Raw genomic sequence first — 22,532 nt, forward strand, 5'->3', positions numbered from 1 at the left:
GGGCTCCTCATCTGCATACTTCACCTGCTCAAAGGGCGGGAAAATGTGCAGAATTATTTAACCCATCCTACCAGCCAGCGGCTTGGAGGAAAAACGTTAGGATGGACCTGATTGTGTGACTGAAATAGGTGACAGGAAACTGCAAAATTATATATGCATAAACTAAGAAATATTTGAAAGCCAGGTTCTGGGACCAAACAAAAGCCCCAGCTGATGCAGATATTGCCTGTGCATATAAAGTCTCATTTAGGGGATCAACATTTTGACAAAAGAAATATGTCTTAATCAAAAACAACAAGTTACTGCACAGAGTCCAATTACGATCGGAATAGACTCAAATTCAGCAATACATTTACACTTATTAAAACAGTTTGCTGAATGCAGACTTTGTTGCTTTAACCGAATAGAAAAGAAAATCAAAAACAGTGACTGCAGGGAAACAAAAGGCCTTGCCCAGGTGAATTGTGTCTCTGCATATATTAGGCAGTATTTGTAAGCCTTAACATTTGTTGTCTACTTGCTGCACCAGAGCCTTTCAATTGTAACTGGCTAATAATGTAACTAAAACATCTAGTTTTCCAAGATCCGTTTATTTCCCCACATCTGATAGCTTGCAGGTTTCTGACACACAGCCCCCTGATTGATGATGGGATGGAGACCCGACCTCAGGCTAGTCTCATGCAAGTGCTCCACCAGTCCTGAACACGTTTCACAAGCAGGAATCAGGGCTTCACTCATTTTCACACAATATGTAGTATAATATGTAATGTTGGACTGAGGAAAATGTAAAGCCACAGCTCATTTGGGGTCCATAGCCTTGAACAAATTCAGTTCAATGTGTCAAGAACTTTAAGATTAATTGCCTGCGATAGTGAAGATGGCCAGGAAGCACTATTTATCCTTTAATAAACTAACCTTGCTAAGGGAAGAAGAGAGGTTTAGCTCTTTCTTCCTCTTCCAAATGCCAGGAAACAAGCCCTTAATTATTACTGGATGAGCTGGCTAAAGCAGTCTGCATGAAAGCTCAGAGCATGTGATGCAGCTTTGCAGCTGTGATCTGGAAATCACATCTGCAGGACTGCCTTTGCTTACAGTGAGAGTATAGAAGGTGCACAAGAGGCCATAAACACGCCAGGTTACAGAGTGGGAAAGGCTGCAGCTTTGTTCGAGTTGCTGGAGGGATGACAGTGAACGTGCTGGGGTAAATTTGCAGAAATACATTAATATCACAATGGTGCTGTTGTTTTGTTCTCAGGTGCTCCCTCGACAGACCTGTGGCCTTTTCACTCATACTATTTTTTACAAGGAATATCCTGGGGGTCCTCAGGAGCTGGACAAAAGTATCCGAGGAGGTGAACTCTTTCTCACCATTCTCCTGAATCCAGTAGGTACCTTCTTTTGCAGTTTTTGGATGCATTGGGTAATAAGGAGGAGGGAGGGAGGAAGGGAAGGACACTAGTTTTCTTTGACCTTGTTTGGGAAATAAAAAAAAAAAAACAAGACCATTTACTCAGAAGTAACAAGCAGTTTAAGAGGAAGTAAGCAAAAACTGTCTTTTGCAAATTTCTGACTGCATGCAACAAGTTGCTGGAAAATGTATTCGTTCCATTTTCAAACTGTTTCCCACCCTGAAGCTGACTCATTGTGAGAGGAAAGAGCACTGACATGTCTAACTGAGACTGAAAGAAAACAGTGATAGTAGAGAAAGCTGTGTCACCTTATTCTGCTTTCTTCCTCCCTGCTCCCCCAACTGTGGCTCTGCACATTCCTAATAGAGCTCGATGGAAACCCAAGGGCTCAGGGCTGATATCATTCCCTTACCACCAACTCTTAAAAATAGGTCTTGTGTGGCTAAATAATACCTCCAGGCAGTATATAGCCTTCTAATGCCTATTCATCACCTAACAGTTACAGAAAAAAATGAAATGGGTTGAACGTTACTAATGAGGCAAGTGCATACAGGTAAGAACGTCACAAAAAAGACTTGCAGAACAGCACCAGGAGCAGTGTTACCCAAGAACATTTGTTTTGTTCAGTGCTGCATTTCTTTTTCTCTGTCAAGAATACATGAACCATAACCTAATACATACGGATGTAAATGTATATGTGCACAAACAGTCTATATAAGTATACATATACACACACATATGGTTTGATCAAGAGTGCCACAGGCTTTCTTAAGGATGATTTGCATAGCTATTGCTCAATTTGTCTCTCAATAAAACAGCCTGAACCATACCACACAAATATACACATGCACACACAGGTAAAACAACACAATGCAGGTAGGTACACAGGTGTGACTGTGATCTAACCAAGGATCAAGGAGGAAAGCTGCATGTCTGCAAATGCTGTATTTTGAAACATCTCAGTCCCCTTGCCTATAAACAACAGCTGGTGCCATTTGAGACAGTAGCCTAGAGGTGAGAGGATGAAGGATGAGAACAAAAACCATACCAATTATTTTTTGTTATTGTCCTTCTTTCCTCCTGTTCCACTCAAGGTATACTACTCACAAGATAAATGTCTTGTGTCTTGGTAGGTGGCCTAATTTTCAGTGGTTTCAAATTGCAGTACTCATTGACTTCTTTGTAGAGTTAAAGAAACTTCAGTTGAAACTAACTCTCAAATCCAGGTCGCTTATTTAGAGACCTAAATATAGATTTTGGTATTCTATAATTAGATGCTTGTGTGTGAAAATTTTGGCTGGGGAGCTAAGTTGGCTGAGTCAAAGCAATTCAGTGGTCATAAAGAAATGGGACATTGATATCAGGATTTTTCCTATACCATACATGTGACAGCTAATTGGGGAATAAAAAACTGTTCTTTGTCCTCTCTCCATTTACCTCTGACTGGCTTTTCTCCCCATAGTTTCCTGAAGTGTAATTTGACTGATCACTGTCTTGAGATGCTGCTGGGATTTTATCCTGAGCTTTATCATACTTTGATCATCACCTGCGCATCTTTCATTTATCTGAAGATTTCCCCAGATTTAGGCAGTTGAGCCCTCAGCAGCAAAGTGCTTCCTCTCTCCAAGAACAGGGATGCTCAGAGAATCCCCATTTCCTCAGTCAATCGCCAATTCCACATCCAAGTTTTTGAGTATGCTCAGGCCACCCTGACTTCTACAAAATCACCTCTTCCTTAATTTCAGGTATTTCTTTTTTGCTGACAGCAAATAAGCAAGGAGCTACAAGCTCACAGTTGCTCATTACAAATTTCAGCCTTTGGATCTTTCAAAGCAATTGTTTCTAAATGTTCTTTCAAGAAACTGATTGAGGCTGTGGAGAAGAGTAACTGTTCAATTAGTCTAAGAATTTTACTAAATATTTACCCTACCCCTCATTTTTCCTACAGTTTAGCCTTCATGAAGTATTATTGGACTGGATGAAACAGATAGGCCTATCCCACCATTTTATCATGCTCTCCTCAATTTGTTATTCTGGGGTCCTCCAGAGCATGACCAACCTCACAGGTGCTGGATCATCTCCTTCCTCCTGTCAGGTTTCCCCCAGTTGGTCTTCACCCAGAAAGGACCAAACCTATCCCTAGAGGGTTCCCTCAGGATGCATGGGCACACACATTTCCCCACTTGTTACACTGCACATAAAACACAGAAAACTTGAGAAAAGCAGTTCTACCCTCTGCCTATTACAGGTAGTGAAGTTTCAGAGGTGATGCAGCAGAGATGAGACTTTTCCTAGTAAGGCGGTATGCAATGGCAGGCAAAGCATCCCAGATTTAATCATGCATCAGTGACATTCATGACAGATTTAAACAGACTATCTTCCAAAGAAAAGGTGGGGAAAAAGGTTTTCTTCGATTTTCTTCAGTACGTGAGCTTATTTTGACCAAGCTATGTTCCAATAACTTTAGAGTGCAATATATATTATTGGGTGACATTTGAAAAGAACAGCTTTATATCTATACTGTTAATGTTTGATTTTCCCCCCTATACTTTTATGATTTTCTATCTTTACCTCATCAAAACTGATATTTTACTGAGCTGAGCCACACAAGTGAAATACTGACATGCACTTCCCCAACTCTAAGGTAAGCATGAATCTGCTCCAATATAATGCTTTTTCAGACAGGAAGAAATATAATTTAATCATGTGTGAGCTGAAGTAAGATATACCACAAAACCCCACCATCATTCAAGTCAGGTTGGTACACTACCCTATGAAATATGTGCTGACAACAGTACAAAAACAAATTTAATAAATAAAAAAATTAAAAAATCCAGTCCTATCTCAGAAAGCTACTAGTGTGAGTAGGAAAAAAATCACCTATGTTCATGCACCCATCTTTTTTTTAATACCATATCTGGACAGCACACAAATGAACAAATGGGGAGGCCTGGCTTTTATTCAAAGTAAGAGAGAAAGAATACAGATCAGTATCATAAAATCTATAGCACCTTCTGAAAAGGATCAAGAGTGTCTATTCCAAACTCAGTTGAATAAAAAATACACTTTGAACGTGATGTGTTCTCCAAACCACTGACAGTACATATTGGAGTAGCAGTGAGAGACTTCCCAGTGTATAGCCTAGAAGCTTTTCACACACCTATGCTCATTAATAAGCTTTCTTAACATTTGGATATCAAACTATGCATTTGTGGGGTTTACCAAGAGCAGTATGGTGTAAACCAACGTGTGCTATCCAAATGGGTTATAGAAAAAACAACTGTTTGAAATGCAAAGGCTTTATCAAAATCTTTTTTTTTTACTTTATTTAATGATGTGCCTAATCTAGTTCATGAGTAGAAACCATTCCATAAAATAAAATTCATAACCAGAACACACTGCCCCCTACCATGTAAGCTGCTTCACGTATTGCTGTAGTTACCCTTCTTCAAGTTTTGCAAGGAAAGGAATTGTCTGTAGCATTGTTTATTTTTGCACTAGTGATGTTGGTTAACATTTTCTTTACCCTTAAAACAACAGCCCAGACCTGGTGTGGAGGAGATTTGCAGAAACAGAGTAACTGCTGTAATTCTACTGCCACTTGGTTCCACAAGTCTCCTGCTCGCTGGGGCCTGGTCTCAACTGCATGTGCAACTGCCACTGGCAGCGTTGTGAATTATGGGCACACAGAAAGGGGAGAGGGGAACCCCTCCTCATGAAGAATGAGCTTTTCAGCAGAATGAGGATACAATAAAACTCCTTTTCTGCTTTCTGAAGTGAATGTGTGCATGTGCACTCTCATAGTATTGCCAGGCTACCGTGACAACTAAAGCTACATACCAGCAATAAGCATTATCACCATAAAATCATATTTGAATCCAAGAATGGCCCTGGGTTAGAAAAGTCTTAACGCAGCTAGTTATCTGCCCAGTTCCGTGTGGAGGTGTCCACCTCTGTGGCCCAGTTTGGCCCAGTTTGAAAAGGACAGGAGGGAAAAAGAAAAAAAAAGACCTGGTTTCACAGAATCCTTTCTACAGTTACAGCAGACAATCCTTTTATTATTTTATGAGATGTCTTCTTGATCAAGTAGGCTAGAAGTTACAAAAGGGTTTCTGAGCAAGTTTGCTTGTGGTTGTTGCATTTCTGTCTGGCTTCTGTTCCCTTCAGCAGTTTTTACATTATTATTTCTTGTAGATGAGCCTAACACAATAGTTGGGCAAAATTTCCAGGAGTTTTCCTCATAAAAACAAACAAATCCCGCTTATAAAAAACTGCTTATATACTTTTTAAACAAAGTTAAACTTGACCAGTGCAGTTCAATGACATTTTCCCAAAGCAGCTATTGTAGGGGCTCAAAGCGACAGAGCACACTTCTCTTCATGGTCAAAGCTCAGGTATCTGCCACTTTTTTCCAGAATTTTTGAGAGCTCCTATTTAAGGCCTAGCTTCTTTCTGGATGACCTATCTTTGAATATAAAGTATCAAGCATGCACTGAAATAAAGAGGAGGGATGTATGGATTTACAGCAAATTATAACAAAGAGGCAACAGGATTAAAAATCCTGGAAACCTAATGACTGCTTCAGTGCTTTCAGATAACCTTGCTACCAAGTTCACTTTTGAGTCCTGGTGTCGCACGAGGCCTCCTTGCTCCTGGCTTCTCTTTTGGAGAGCCACAAAACCTCTTTCATTTTGCCTCATTAGACAGACCTGCAGGTGAAACTGTTGCTTGTAAGCAGACTAATAACACCAATACATAAGAGCAAACAGCTACTGTATGGTTTGACCCCTCTTTCCCTTCACAGCACCGATTCACCACCTTCCCTGCTCCACCTTACTAACCCAACAGCTGCCCCTTTGCACCAAGCAGTACCACATATATTACCTGAGAGTAAGAGCACAGAGGGCAAGAGCACAGCTGAAAACACTTCGTTTCATGCCCACAGTCATTCTGAGGCAAGACTTCCAGAAGTGAAAAGCCATACTTTACTCTCCAGTTAACAGAATTATTACAGGTTTTCCCCACTCGCTTTTAGACAGTCTTTTTCAGACTGTTTCAAATTTCAGAAATAATTGCGGTGCCTTGATTAAAATGAGCACACCACTACCTTTTGCAGTGGCTTACAGTTATTTAGCTGTCTAAAAACAAACTAAGTCAGCTATTTCTGGCCTCCTAGCTTACCGTGTCAGGGGCAAAGAAACAGAAACCTGAATGTGTGCAAACAAGTAGTGGTATAAGCTATTCTGAAGAGAGACAGATGCACGATAAGGGGATGAAGTTTAGCATGAATAGCAGCCCAGGCACAACAGAACCAAGTCAACATCAGCACCAGCTGCCAGGAGGACTGTCTGCTTTTCAGCTGCTGGACCATTGGCCTAAAGTCTTCTTTGTATTGACATCCATACAGACAGGATAACACAGGGAAATCTCTTTCCTTAGGCTATTATAACATCCACTTATAATCTCATTCCCCCTAACAAGTGCAAGTAAGAACACTACTTAAATAATCAAGTTTTGATTAAATACTTTTTCAATTACTTTGAATACTGGAGCACATTTCAAAAATAATTAAATGCAGGATAGCAAATTAACTAAATAGGAATAATGCATCAGATGGGAAGATTTTATTTATAACTAAGTTGGAGTTCCATTACAACTCCTTTGATTATAATAGTGAACAATAGCCTATGTAGATTGCAGCATGATTTCTTCTTTGACTGTATGTTCCATATATATTTCATAGGAGATGTCACAAAGTGGCTTTGGAAGGGGGATGGTGGGAGATAATTTTTGTATGAGTTAAAGAACCTGCAACTAAATCTTGAAACGGGCAAGAAAGAACTTTATATCTGCTTCCCTTTCCCAACATTAAAGCACCACCAATGAAGGTTACTGCACATTCTCTTTATTTCACTCCTGAAGTTTGACAAGCATGGGAATTACAGAAACCCTATCCATTACTCCAGATCCATCTGGCAATTTCAGCAAATGTATAACAAACGTATATTAAGCTCATATACCAAAAATGTTTGCACTTTTATAAAGAAATGCTACATAGATGGTTAAATTAGAAAATGCCCAAGTGACATTGCATTAGAATAGTTTGTTGAGAGATTGTCAAAGGGATCTTCTGATGGATTTTTTTAAATGGCTTCTACTGAATACTCTGTGGCTCAGAGATATATTTTCATTCTCTAATTTATGAATCCTAGAGATGAGTCACGTCTGGCAGAGATGATTTAGTGGTATGCAGAGGAGGGATAAATTCCACCAACACAGACAGAAATCAAACCAGCTTTCCTTTGAGTTTTAATGAGGGTTACAAGAATCCCAGCCAGACCTTTCCAGGACCCAGCTAATGCGGAAGGCTGCTCGAGTCTAGAGTTTGGGGTATTTATTCTTTGCATAAACACTTCAAAGCAAGGCTCATTAAAGTTAGTGGAAAAAGTCTAAGTGAACAGACTGGGTTTGAAATAAACCTAAATAGGGCTACTCTTTCAAAAGGTTTCCATCTTGCTCCTCTCTGAACGGCTTCGTTCATTTGGAGGCTCAGAACAATAACAAGGAGCTTCAAATATATTTATAAATAAGAAACGCACATACAGTTTGGGATGGAAAATGAGACATTACTGTGGCTGTTGGAGTTTCCCTTTACCATTTCATACAAAAAAAAGCAATGAAATATTCAAATAGAATATTTTTTCTCCCTTGCCAGACCAAAGCTAGCAGTTCAATCAGTGTTATGTTATTATTTCCAATGTTATTTACTTTGTGGTTTGACAGCAACATCAAAAATCAGTTATTCACAAACTTTTAATTAGGACAGGAGTGCAGCATCAGCATTTCCATGCCAGTAGTGAAAAAACAGCAAAACCACCCCAATCAATAGAAATAAGCAAGGGAGAAGAAAAAGAAAGAGGCAATTAAAACATCAATTGGTCAAACAGAAATTTTACAAAACTGCTTTTGTACCTAATCTCATTTTGATAGCAAAATTAAAACATCTCAGTACTAGGAATTAAAATTATTCTCACTGTGCTGTGACAGCACACGTCTGTATTAACTGCAGACAAATCATGAAACAAAGAAGTACACTGCTACTCAGTCACAAAAGTGTTACCCACCCCAGCCCATTCCTGCACAGACTGGCAGTTTTCTTCCCAGAAATGAAAGCTCTGGCAGCTCATTTCTAGTCTCTTTCCCCTTGTCTCTTGCAAACTTTTCCAGTGGGAACCAAAGGCCTCAGGAGGGTGCACGACACACAGAGGATTTGCAGCCAGCGTTAAAGGGCAAAAAGCAAGCACAGCATCCCAAGTCAAAGAGCATCAGAACCATTAGGAAGTGTTTGTTTCAGCCCACTAATTCTGGGTTTTCTTTAAAGCACTATATGAGAGGAATACCATGGCTTTAACATCTGAATCTAACACTAACCAGCTACTTAAATATGACAGAAAATTATCTGGTCTCACGTTCTGAGCAGCATCGAAGCAACCTGATCCCTTGTGAAAAAAAATTAAGTTTACTGCAGGTGTACAGCATTCCACAGCTTCAACAGAAAAAAACAAAGTTAATTGGTTTTGTGGTGTATTTTTTGGTGGTAGTGGTTGTTTTTTTGGGGGGAGGGACATTTTTTAAACCATTTTGAACAAACTGTGACATTTCCTTTTCTCTCTTCCTAAATCTTGCCAGTTCCTTAGAACCACCTTGCGGTGCTTTGAGGTGCTTTCAAAGCATTTTTTTTAAATGTATGCTTCATTGCTTTATGTAATTATAAAAAAAAAAAAAAAGAAAAGAAAATGTAAGGGAGATTTTATTTCTGAGTGTTCAACATTTCAGTCATTTTCAGACAGCATTTCTTTTTATTCTACTTCTCATTATTTACTGTTTAATTCCCCCTTAGAATAAGTTTCTCCCTTCCCAGTATATACTTGTAAAATCCCCCTCCCTCCTTTGTTACCAGCACTGCACCACACTGCTTTTCTGTCTTTTTTTAAATCACTTCCCTTCAAATGTTAACTGTGTGTGCACTTCTCTCTCTGACATCCTTGGTACAGAGAGAAGACAAGTTAACTGGTGTTAAATTCAACCTGCATTAGGGTACCTTGTTTGGAAAGAGAGCTTTACTATGAAATCTGTGATGTGCTAGTTGAAGCGATACATTTCTAAGGCACATTTACAGTCATTTCTATCATCTGCTAACATGAACAAACGCAGAGTATGAGATGCAGCGAGCAAACGACATGAACAGCGCAAACCTGCTTTGCTCCAAAATGTAAACCACGAAAATATGTAATTAAAAAACTTCATAACATCCACTTCCCAAACCAGAATACTTTCAGCCCCAAAAAGCAGGTTTCTCACAAAACAGTTTAAGGAATTCCATTGGAGTTTAAATTTAAGCAGGTTTTTCCACATCCAAATGTCAGCCTCAAAACTAAGTGGGTTCAGTCCGTGTTCTCTGACCATTGCCCTTCATTCAGTCTCCTGAGAAATGCTCTGACATATTTAAAGCACGCTCTTACAAATTGTTCTATATATCACAACTGCAGTATCCACAAGGTCTTCCAGTATCTGTTTTCTAGTTCATCTCCTTTACTCCCCTGCTTCACAGACAATAAAGAACAGTCATAAACATTTAACAGCCAAGATAAGCTAATAAATACAGCCCTAAATATTATCACCATTACAAACAAGAGCAAGAGAGTCATTTCTCCTAAAAAATCTCTTTAAACCGGAGAGCTTTTTATTAAGCCAGCAAGAAGCAGCACAAAAGGCACCTCAGTCAAACACCAAAGCAAGAATAAGTGTATCGGGCTTTGAGAAGACCCAGCAAGACCCACTTGCTCAATTGAGTGGTCAGTTAATTGGATTTACTTGCCAGTCTGGTTCTCATTATTTGTTGACCTCAAAAATCTGATGGATAACCCCTAAGACTGCCACTCCCTTTACTGCAGCATCCTTCCTAATTTCTGCTTAGTTATAGCCCTGTTTCAGGTCCAAAGCCACTATCTCCATCTGAGAGGCACCACCAATCTAACTCTGAAACAGAAGAAATAGTTGCAGATCTTGTTGTATGCAAGGACAAAGCTTCTCAAAAAGTATGAGTCAACATCTGCACATATGGCTACATTCAAGAAGCAGAAAAGCTTGCAGAAAACAAAACATAAAATGGGACCCCCACCATCTCAAGGCTTTCCTATCTCTGCCTGGTCATGGCTGAATGCAATGAAATAAGATTTTCTGTAGCCTGAACCAGGAATGTCAGATATCCCTTAGAGAGAGGTAGTTAAATCAAAGTTAAATCTGCACCAAGGAGCAGACTGTTCCTTATATCCAGTGTCTTAGTCCACAAGATACTTCTCTTTTTCTATTCTTCCTCACCTTTTTTCCCCTATTACGGAGGTGAACTTGGCTGGGCTAACTCTTCTTTTTGCTTGTTATTGCAAGGTATTTTAATTCAGTCTTTCGCCATCTCCTTTCCAAAGCTCCACCATAAAAAATTTGCATAGGCCATTCCTGCATTCCCTATTTATATATATGTATAAACATTTAACATATGTATATACATACACACTTTAATCTAGATTTATATCTGTATCACCACAGAGTACCCAGAAACACAAGTATACCCTGCACAAAATGCTTTTGTCCTAAAAAAAAAAAAAAAATCAACCAAATAAGACATATCTGCAACTGACAGACTAAGCCATTTTTAAGGTTGAAAAAAATAAAAGTAGTAGAAAAAGGAAAATGTGAAAGTTTTAACACTTAAGATTCTCTTCCTATCTCAATCAAACATCCCTAAGAAGCTTCATTCTGAGATGAAATGTAGTCTTTCAAGAAGATTAGCTTCTTCCATGAAAATTTGGTTGTCAAGAGTGAAATCAGACCTGTGATTGAAAGGTAACTTTGAACTCAACTCAGGAGAAGCTGCAGACGCACCCTAGATAAGGTATATTATTATTCTAGCTTTGCCTCTTTGCAGTGTGCGATCTTGTTTTGTTCAAATTCTTTGTGTCATGGGATGCTTTTAATTTTGAAGGCCACTTAAATGCGTTTACATTTTTAAACTCATCGTAACTAAAGGATTATTGTTCATTTCCAGTCTGTTAGATCTAGATTCTACATGTCCCACATGTACCATACTTAGAACATTTTGTTCTTGTTTCCTACTCTCATCACAAAACAGATGAGAATCACACGTTATTGTTTCAGAATATTAAAAGTAAATGCAGAGAGGGGTTCATTCATACCTTCCACAAGAGATCTGGGAATGTTATTATGAAACATCTTGAGTGTTAATATTTTTTTCTTTTTATTTGCTTTGTTTCTTTGAGCATAGCTGCAGAAAGAGTAAAATAAAATAACCTTGGGCTTTGTAGGAAATGCACTGCAATCCAAAAGTAATTCGTAATGCAGTTCTAATAAGGGCCCTGTGAATAGAGGACCTCAGCATGTTTCAGGAACAGGAGAAAGAAAATCCCCACCACCACAAAAATGTCAATACTTACTGAGTCATTATTAGCAGGCTACTGCATATAGTGACAGGTGTGTCCCTCTCCAACATGAGAAGAGTTATGTTAATTCTACCAGAGCAAAAGGGAGCTTTATTATTAACCAGATATGCCAGAATTTCTTTTAATGGTCTCAATTGTATCAAACCAAATTAAAAAAAAAATAGCTGGTCCTATTCTTCTTTGTATAGAGGCCCACTGTCCTGCTTGGGCAATGTAAAGAACCATTTTACCACATGTATGTGGTCGATAGAGTGAAGCACAAGAGTGACCAGACACTTGTCCTTGTACAGAGGACCACGAGGTTCCTGTCCCATGGGCATCTCAGCTGGAGCTGTCTGTACAGGCAGCGTAATTGCAGTCAGCAACTTTTGCCTGAGGAAGTGGGCAGTATCTCTTCTTTATTCAGAAAAACGCTTGTTTCCTATGCACATTCGGCATCGTAAACATATCCTGTTTTCCTCCTGCCACAGCTTGTATTGAGGTTCAATACAACCAACATACATTTGTACTGAAAGAGAGCAAGCTACAAAAATGCCTGTATCTACCCTACAGTCACCCCTTCTCCAAAAGGATATTTTCTTCTGTAACTAGTAGCCCAGTAGGCACTAATAACACAATAGATATATAATAAACAAACATAAAAGTTTAAGCCACTTTTATCATCCAACTCTTGGTGTATGATTACATCCACTTCAACCTTGCTCAGGCCTTTAAATCTATTTTCCCCTTTATAAGTGTTTCTTTCTTCCTTCATCCCACACTGCCACACCAGCTGCAAAGAGCTGGTGTAGGAAAATATTATCCCATGGAAACTCAAGCCTTCAGCAGCATATTTAGAAACTAATTAGCTTAAAACTCAGAGCGCGAAGAAAATGTTTCTAGGATAACACATGATCTTTCTTTTTCTTCTTTCTTTCATGACATTTTCCTTCTCTATGGAAGCTGATACTCCACACCATACGTTTTGGTACTACTTTATCAGAATTACTTCCCAGCAAGCTAGGTGATGGCAGAAATAGTAATAAATGACTGTGTGTCAACACGAGGGTTATTGGGCAAAAAGAAAAAGAATCTGTTGCCTTCAAGCGCACACCATATGATAATTTATTAAAGTGTCAGGAGCAAACCTTTAAGGTAAGAATGAGCTGACTCAGAATTCTCTGATTATTGAAAATGAATCCTTAATAGAAGTAAATGGACAAGAACAAAATTTCCTTGCTGTGTTTGCCATTCAAAATTAATTGGAAAGTGGCTGATTTGAGAATATTATATCCTCTAGTGAACTGAAAATGCTGTATTTTTTTCCTCTGAAACCAGGAGTGGAGAATTAAATTAACTCTGAGGTTTGTTTGCTCAGAGTAGGCCACCAAAATGGATTAATTAATCATCATTTATGAATACTCTGTAACACACAGCAGTCAGCTCTTCATAAAACTGCAAGAATAGCAACATGACAGCAGAAGAGTTATAAAAACAAATGATAAATTTCCTGCATCTCCCATCTATATCAACACGCCTGGCATTTCTCTCTTTGCTGTTTGAAAGAAAGTATCCTGGTGAAAACACTCAGTGTTTATAAGAGGCCGCAGTTTAAATGGGATGATTTATAGTTGCTCCACAACCGTGCACTACGCAGAGTCCTGGGTAGTAATTTTCTTTGCTCAGAGATTTTTTGCTTTCCTCTACCTGGAGACTATGGGGTGCCTCATTAATGATAATAGAGTAATTCCTTCATTCAAAACACAATTTGGAGAAAATCTTATTTAAACATCTACTAAAAGAACTGTCAGAGAAACAGTCATATTTATGGACATTTAATCAAATTAGTGATAAATTTGGCTGTTATTTGCCATTAGCAGATACACAAGCATATTCCTCCCAAAGTTCAACTGGCTCAGAGGATTATGTTTTAACTTATTGGTTGGAAAGGTAAACAGAAAAACATCTGAAAATCCAGTTTAAAAAAAAAAAAAGTACTGTCACTAGGTCAAGCTACTGAACTTACTGAAGTCCTGCTGTATCTAATAGGGCTAATTGCATTCTTGCCACTGTATTGAATTGTGATCTGGGAAATAGTGAGCTTCCTTCCTCAGGTTCTAAAACTGCCATGTGCCAAACATACAGGTAATGCATTACGTACCTGCAGTGCCCATGCACATGCCTTTTTTTTTTTTTCTCAAGGCAGTCCATCTGCCAACATTAAAAATATCCACAGTTACTCAAGATGTAGTTTCATTCTGCCTAGAAACATCCACCCCTAGAAACTGTCAGAGTAGTCGGGACATCTCCAGGGCACAGGATGACAAAATTTAACCCCAGGTCATTGCGGATGAGATAAATTTGAAGGAGCATGCCCAGATGACACATAGTGCATATGTGGAGAGATCAGAGTCAAGCATGTGCATTGGCCTGTGCACACCGCTTGGCTCAAATGCAATGTTCATAAATATTTATTACCACTTATTAGTTATTTGGCAGCCTGGCCACTGCTGGCTCCCCTCGCTGAACGGCATCCAGTTATTTACACAGATTCCTGAGTGGCAGAGTCTCCTCTTCTTATCCAGGAATCATAACCACGCAGGTGTTACATGGGTAGAGCAAACACGCTCAATTATATATCATATCCTTTGGGAACTACATAACTGAGGTTTCACATTGCTTAAAACATAAGCGTTGCATTTAGATTTCCTTGAAGTAATGAAAGAGCAGTTTATTTCCATTAAAAAGTCAAACAGGAATAAATTTTCTATTTTCTACTCACACAAGTAAGAGGCCCCCTAGGATATTTTGGAAATTCTAGAAAAATAATTAGTTTTGTTGCAAAGATATTAAATCTGCACTAAAACATGATCCCTCTTGGATTGTAATATCCACAAGCTACTAAAATATGTCATTATTTAATTAGGTATCAGACATTTAAGAACAACCATATGCAAATAGAGGGCAAAGCTGACCCTCTTCTAGAAATAAGGCTAAGCAGTGGGAAATATAGTAAGGTTAGAAGAAAAAGCCTAATGGCTGGTTCCTGGGCTAGGTGATGCTCATGGCTTCAGTCTGAGCACTGCAGTATCATCCGTATATATGGGTCACGCTATGCACAAGTGTTCAAAGTTGATCCAAGTATATGCATCCATATCAAACTCACCACTTAATGTGGGTTTTAATCTCTCAATAGACCTCACCTGGGTGTCCCTTGTACTCTATAGCTCTGCTTCATGTTGCAGAGCAGAATTTATGACATAAGGCTACGTGCAGTTCTTTCACCTAGGCTATGCAAGTTAGGAAACAAAAGCACGGACTTCAGGTACACAAGGAGACCACAGTCCAGGATGAGGGACTGCCCACCCTACCTCCCTATTCCACAGGGTTAGGTAGGGCTGCCCCCACCATCTGCCTAACCAACTCTTTGCTGAGGCTTCTGAAGGCTAATCAAGGTACTATCAGTTGAGAGCAATCAGTTTCATCAGCTGAAACAGTCAACCTTCATATGCCAGGCTTTCCTCCATCCACAGCCCATGTCAGACTACTCTGCCCCACGAAAAACAGTATTGACCCATGGCCTCTTTCCCCTTCCCTTATAGCATAACTAATTACAATTATTCTGCATTTTTAACCATGTTGTGGTAAATATAAGGCTTAAAAGAGCACTATGTAGGTATTGTGGAGGACCTTGGACTAGCCCAGTGTGGTCATTCACCTGCTGAATCAAACCAGACCTTCTATTGTGACAGCGGTAATATCAGGACAGTATATGTATCGTCAATAACAGTAAGGAAGAGCTATTATTACTCCAGTGCAGTAATAGGGAGAACTTCACAAGTTGCTGTAGATAAAGCCAGTCAGAGCAGAATATAGCTTGGTACCCTCAACTGTTGCCAAAGAATATTCAAATTAATTGGCACAAAATAATTGAAGCTATACTGATTTTGATCTGCAAAGGATTATAGCTAAGAAGGTTGACAACCTCAACCAGCATTATGCAGTTGCTTGATAGAAGTTAACAAAGAGCACGCACTGTACAAAGTCAAGGAAATGCATTACTGAGAGCTACCTCCTTATACAAACTCTTTGATCATCGTTGAAATCTGGAGACTAAAACAATGTGAGCCTTCTCAGAGCTGCTTCTTTAATGATACTTTCATTTTCTTTCAGAAAGTTTGTGTACAGATCTGACTTGAGACAATAGTACACAAATCCTTTTTCATCTGGTCTGTTTTTGTAATTTGAAGTTGTGTTTATTCTTGAGCCTAAACTGAATAGATTTTTTTTTTTTTCTGAGAGGGAAAGTTTAAGTATTTTCAATGAGAACACAAATACCAACAAAACAAATCCCTATATCATGACTTTCACATAAAATGTTTTTTTTTGTTTGTTTGTTTTTTGTTTTTTAATAACAGGATTGAATTGCTCTAGATTTTGCAAAGACCTCACAGGGCCCACAGGTGCAACTTATAGCATGGTGTTTGTGCAGAATCCATTGAGCTTTGCCCACAATTAGATGTACTGCTGATCTCTTATACAAGTGTGCTGAATGAACAGACATAAAAAATCCATTTAAGTTTTCTGCCCTAATGCAGCTTTACACTGATAGCATAAAGTCAAAAGCAACTTTTTTTTTCCAGGCTGCGAGTGTACACCCTTAAAAGTAGTAAAAAGACAATTACAGGACTTACAAAAAATCTAATTAATGGAGTGGAACCACCTAGTTTTCTTCATCAAGGACCAGAGGCATCAGGCGTATCAAAGATGTATATAACATGGGAAACTGTTGCTATATTGAAATGTGGTCATGATTAACCTTTAAGAAGTGAGACTTGGATAGATATTAGAAAAAAAATAAGAAAGAATAATAGCAACTTTATTCACACAGGGAAAGGAACAACGCACAGGAGTTTTCTGTCAATAATAAAGAATTTATGTATAATCATACCCACTAAATAATAGAAAAGTAGAAAGCTTTCCCAGGTAAAAGACAATTTTTCTTTTTGAGTAAAGAATGTTAGAATAAGAGACACACTACAGCATTGGTATCGTTCTCTCAAAGCCATGTAACACCACTGATCAACAATGGCTTCCCCTCCCAGCACTGGGAGCACTTTGGGTGGAATACAACCACTGTAAAGTGTATATATATAGGAAGTAATGCCATTCAACATTTTTGTTTCCCCTTCAATCAAAGTCAAAAATGTTTCTTCCCAAACATTGCTTTTGCTGCTTTCTTTAGAGATATCATATTTGGAAAATATTTGATTATCCTGTCAAAAATGCTAGAATATAAAAAGATGTGCAGAGTGGGAAGAGTAAAAGTAAAAAAGGTGATTTTCAGACATATAGATGACTTTACTTAGTAGCAGGAGGGTCATGAATATGAATACTGCTGAATTATAGAGAAACAATTTGTCATTATTAAAATCAGTGCTTTGTCAACACAAAAATCTCAGCTCTAGCTTCCTTTTTGCGCTACTGCACAAACAGCTGCATTAAGGGCCCAAGCATTCTGGGATTCATTATCAGTCAAGGGGGCTCTGGCTCATAAGGTACAAGAAAAGTCTGCAATTCATAATAGGAGGCTGTCAGGATGTGAAATACATTGAACACTTGAAACTGAACGAGGTATTTCTGTGGTCAGCCTAGCATAGAGCTACTTGGTATTAGTAAATGGACACTTGACAGTTTTGCATTTCTCAGCCATGACATGCCATTTACGCATTCAGAAATACAACATGCTGCCATCTAGATCCAATTATGAGAGTTTGCTCTTGGAGCAACTGTATAGCATTTTCCAAGCGCAATGAAAAAAGAATAGCAAAATTCATTTTTTCTGGGAAATATTCATGCAAGAGGAACAGAAGAGCAGTAAATATGCTACCAACTTTCTACAATAATGGGATGCTTGCACCATACATTTCCCAACATGTGCAACGTTGAACTATAACCCTAGTTTATTTTACATGAATTCACTCCTTCCTTCTCACTAAATTTCATTTAAGAGGTGCAGAAGCAAGAGAAAAGGCTGTTAAACTAAGAGCAAAACAAGTTCCTCTTAGAGGAGGGAGGATACATGTGTGAGACCTGCCTCTGTGCCTGGGCTTGCTAGCAAAGGGTCAGTGCAGGGGCATGACCTGGAGGAAGGGACTAAGATTTCTTCTGCTTTTTTTCAAACAGGTGAGATAGGATGAGGTAGAGCACATTATTTATAAATAACTTTTGTCATCGACTTTCCCTGCAAACAGGAGATTGATGGCTAGGCACGGTTTCAAATATCAATGTGAAGGTATCAGCCAGTATTTGATTCCCACTACACTGTACCAGGGAGGTTGGTGGAGTACACTTCAGCTGGACGCTGGAGCACTAACAGCCCTTTTCCCAGGAATTTCTCTTCTAGTACACAGGCGCGTTATTTGCAAGCAGAAACCAGAAGCTTTGTGATAATTTCATAATTTTTAATTAGCTAAGATAGCAATGATATTGTCAGCTATGGAACACAAGGCTTCTGGGATACACACAGGAAGCAACCGTATTTAATATCAGTTCCTATACAAATAACATAGCTGCACATTTCAGTCATGCTGGAGGGATTTACACTAGCTGAGGGTGGAATTTACCCTCAGTCTCCTAAAGATACAGCTTTGAAGTGAAGCACCAGACATTCCTGCACTCAAAGTTGCATGTGAACAAAATCCTGTAGTAAACAAATGCAAGCACACAGAGGATGAAGATCCAAAAGCAACAGGGCCCTGTTTTAGGAAGTCAGTTCACTTTGATACTCGGTATATTTGTGTTCCTGATGTCACATGCGCAAAGGAATTGAAGCCCCTGAAAATGTAGCTAATGGGATTTTCATAGCTACCTGGCTGCTGGTAGCATGATGTGGATCACCCAGCCAGGCTAAAAATCCCACTAGAGTTCAGCTTATTTTTGCCAAATTTTCTTTAAAATTATGTCTACGCTTCAGGTTCTACAGTGGTCTACAGTTCTCTGGGATGATCCTCCCAAAAAGGCAAATATAAATTGCTGGTTTAGAGTAGACTAGCATCCTAGTGCCCTCTAGAGACAGAGAGGCAATCTTTGCCCAAAAAACTGCTGGCAGGAAAGCAGGACAAAGATGTGAGCTCTGCAGTAGTTTCCCAATGAGATACTGATTTTTTTCTGGCATTGCAATAACACAGAGTCACAACCCAGGAGCTTGGAGACAAGTCTGAACACAAGCTGAGGTGACAGAATTGTGTAGTCAAAGCTGTACAGTTACCAATATACCTGAGGTCATATCTACAGTTGTAGAAACACAAATTCCCATGTCCAAGTACACTATAGTAAACAGACCTTCCTCTGATATTTTAGGAGATGGCACTTAGCTACACAGTGCTTAGCAAAAGCACATTGTTAATGGAGAGTTAAAAGGTACAATTTCTAGACCTAATCATCATTATACCCTGCGATATAAACTGGAAGATTTTACCCAGCAATTCAAATACATAACACAATATTACTGTGAGCATGCATATTGGTAAGACTTCATTAGCTTTACAAAGTGTTTCTATTGGGTTATTTGACAACTGTTCTCATTCTGCATATTACTAAACAAAGCAACTGTTAAAATTAACAAAAAAAATCAGTCTATTCATGTTAATCAGGTATGTTATAACATAGTTGTGACTCCTTTTAGTTAAGACTGTGCTGAGTTTTGCAGTTCCTGAAGGAAATAAACATCCATATTATTCTTGAATAGGTACATGGGGCTGTGCTTCTGGAGAAAGAGTTAACCGAGCAGAGAATGCAGTTTCTGGGTACTTCAAGTAGATAAAGCAAAGGTTGATATTCCAATAATTTTGGAAACAAGCCTTTTACCCTACTAGCAAATCCAGATATTATTTTACATTTACATAGATACATAAGGAAGCACCAGATTTTTACAGGTAGCAGGAGCCCCCTCCCACCCTGCTTGCTTATCCTCATTTCTTTAACATACCATGCCAGCACCTCCCATCAGCCAGACACCAAGGGGCCCCAGGATTATCCACTACACATTTCTAGACCTGACCCTGCCAGAGTGCCCTGGTGCAGCAGGAGAAGGCCCAGGGAAGCCTGCTGCAGGGAAGGATGCTTGGCATCACCCACCAGTGGCTGGTGTTGGGTGAGCCACTATAGAAAGCCTTGCCTGCCAAATCCAGCTGTGCATGAAGCCCCCAGCCCCCTTTCACTAGCCCCAGAAGTTTGCACCCTGCATTAATTACCCTCTGCTTGGGGGTGTTGTCTTTTTAATTAGCCTGGCAAGCTTTCAAAGGGAAGAAAAATGGGTCATCATCTGACTGTGCTTTGAAATACAACAGGAGCTGCCTGTTCCCTGCCGGAGCAGCCGCCCCAGCCCTGCTGCCTGGGGAGCTGCTGACAGCTTCTCTGCTCCGGAGGAGCTGTTTGCATACTCAGCTGTCTTGGGTCACAACAGTTCAGGTTTGTTAATAACACGCTAACCAAATATTATGACTTACAAGCAGAGAAGCTGGTAAATATACAGATGTAGGATGTAGCTTCTGTTGGATCCTGTCAGATAGAGATGTAAAAAATCCTTTCCCCTCTGTCCATCCAACCTAATGGAAAAAAATATGATTTACCTACCAGAATGGCATATTACCGGAACAATTGGTCTGAGAAATTTATGACCACTGCTGTCCTCTCACCTCTTTCTTGTAGAGAAGATAAAAGTTACAGACAATTGTGCACCTACTTGAAATGTTAACAGAGTAGGCAAAAGAAACAAGGAGAAAGAAAGGCTGTTACAATAGTAAAATTGGAATTTCCAGCTGGTGGACTACATCTCTCCATTCATTCCCATTTTATATAGGTATAAATAAGATGCTCCCGGAAGTGCCGAATGGCTCACCCCACACAGGGTACCAACCCCGCTACAGTATCCTATGGCCACTGGTGCAACACATGCTGTGCCAGCTCCAGCCACTCTGATGGGGCCACCTGGTCCTGCACTGATTTGAACAGTTGCAGTGCTGAGCAACAAAAAGCAGGATTAAAGATCGAATATTTTGCATAAACACATTTACAGAAATATACATAGGGCAGTTCATGCCAATGACTTCAGCCCTTAAAGATCTGTTGCTCTTCGGGGAGAGGATTTCATGTTAACTCATCTCCCTAAATGAGGGACAGGCTTAAGAAGAGAAATCCCATTGACTTTACAATGCTGACTCCAGGTATTTGTCACTAGATGGGTAAAATCCCTTTATACAGAGAAGTCTACCCATTCAAATTGAACCTAACAGCAATTCTCTTCTTCAGAGGAGACAGTGCTTGCCTTTCTGTCCAGCAGATATGGAGGTGAATCAAAGGTTATCTGCTTTCCTTTTCCTAATCTTTCATTAGCACACTGATTAATTCTCTGCAAATGACACCATCCCTTCATGCCTCAGTTTTGTCACCACCAAAATGTAAGTCTCCAAATTCCCCTTTTCTATACAAGTCTTTGAAAGCCATAGCTTTCAGCTAAAAAGCTGTAGATGTTTCTTATCTGCATACAATAAAATGGGGGATTAAGAAAATAAAATGAATGTTTCTGTAACAAAAGGGCCTGACAAAAGAGGAGGCAAAGTGATTTTGAGAAAAAATGTATTATAGAGTATGAGAGAGAAGCAGCAAGTGAGATCAGGATCAGAGGGTGAATGGCAGAAAGAAAAAAGCAAAAAGTTTCCTGCCTACACCTTTAGCATTCTCTCCCCTTTAGGCCTCAAAATATTATTGATCAGTTACAGAGGGAGAAGGGAATTGCCAAAGCTAATGAGATACTGCATCCGTACGAACTGCAGCATTGTCTGAACGCTGCTCTCCTACCAAGTGTCTGTGTTCTAGCTCCTTGGTAAGGCAACATAACCAGCAAAGTGATTCACAACCAACCCTGTTTCACATATCTCTTTGACTATAGACTGTATACTAATAGTAAGGGATTGTATTCAGCATCTCTGCACATTTATTAACACACATTGTTTATACTTGTTTAACCCTAAGAGCAACGCAGTGCAGCCAGGGCCCTTTCTGTAGCCTCAGGAATCTGAAGCCATTGATTGCCTTTGCACTGCTGCACAAGCAGCGTCCTGCCTCCCTCCTAAAAGCACTACCCCGCCTTGACAAAGTGCTGGCTGCTAGTTATTGTCAGGCTGTGTTGTATCTTGCTTTTTGTCACGGGAAGTATAGAAACATGGTCTTCTCTCTTTTATTCCCCAATTTTGCTTGCAGCGCTACAGGAAGGGACATTCATTGGCTTTCAGTGGTTTCCTCACTCCTGCCCATTAGGCTGATTCCCTTCTGTGTTGATCAAAACAGCACAGCAAAGCAGTGCAGCCGTGTTGTGCATCATAGTGCCAGCCCCAAGGCATGCAGCAACATTATGCTTGCTCAGCACATTTCTAGGCTATATATTGAAGCATCAGCAGGAAAACAGACTTGTGTCCATCCAAGCTCTAAACATGAACAGTTAAAACCCATCAAGTCTTTTCTCTCAAAAGATTTGGAGGCAGATGGCAAAGAATTAGATACAGTTTTATCAGTGTATAAAACATCACATTTGCTTTCTTCACTTTAAACAAGATCAAAGGAGCAA

General features: G+C 39.5%; 1 protein-coding gene across 1 annotated transcript in view; it reads left to right on the plus strand.

The window, feature by feature from the left end:
- LOC118244864 (bifunctional heparan sulfate N-deacetylase/N-sulfotransferase 4) overlaps nt 1-22,532 on the plus strand; it is an 85,212-nt gene that overhangs the window by 45,395 nt on the left and 17,285 nt on the right. Inside the window, exon 5 of the mRNA XM_035540247.1 lies at nt 1,256-1,384. Within this exon, the coding sequence (XP_035396140.1) occupies nt 1,256-1,384 (129 nt within the window). The remainder of the gene's footprint in view (nt 1-1,255; nt 1,385-22,532) is intronic.

This window comes from Cygnus atratus, chromosome 4 (assembly GCF_013377495.2).
Source record: "Cygnus atratus isolate AKBS03 ecotype Queensland, Australia chromosome 4, CAtr_DNAZoo_HiC_assembly, whole genome shotgun sequence".
Taxonomy (NCBI): Eukaryota; Metazoa; Chordata; class Aves; order Anseriformes; family Anatidae; genus Cygnus; species Cygnus atratus.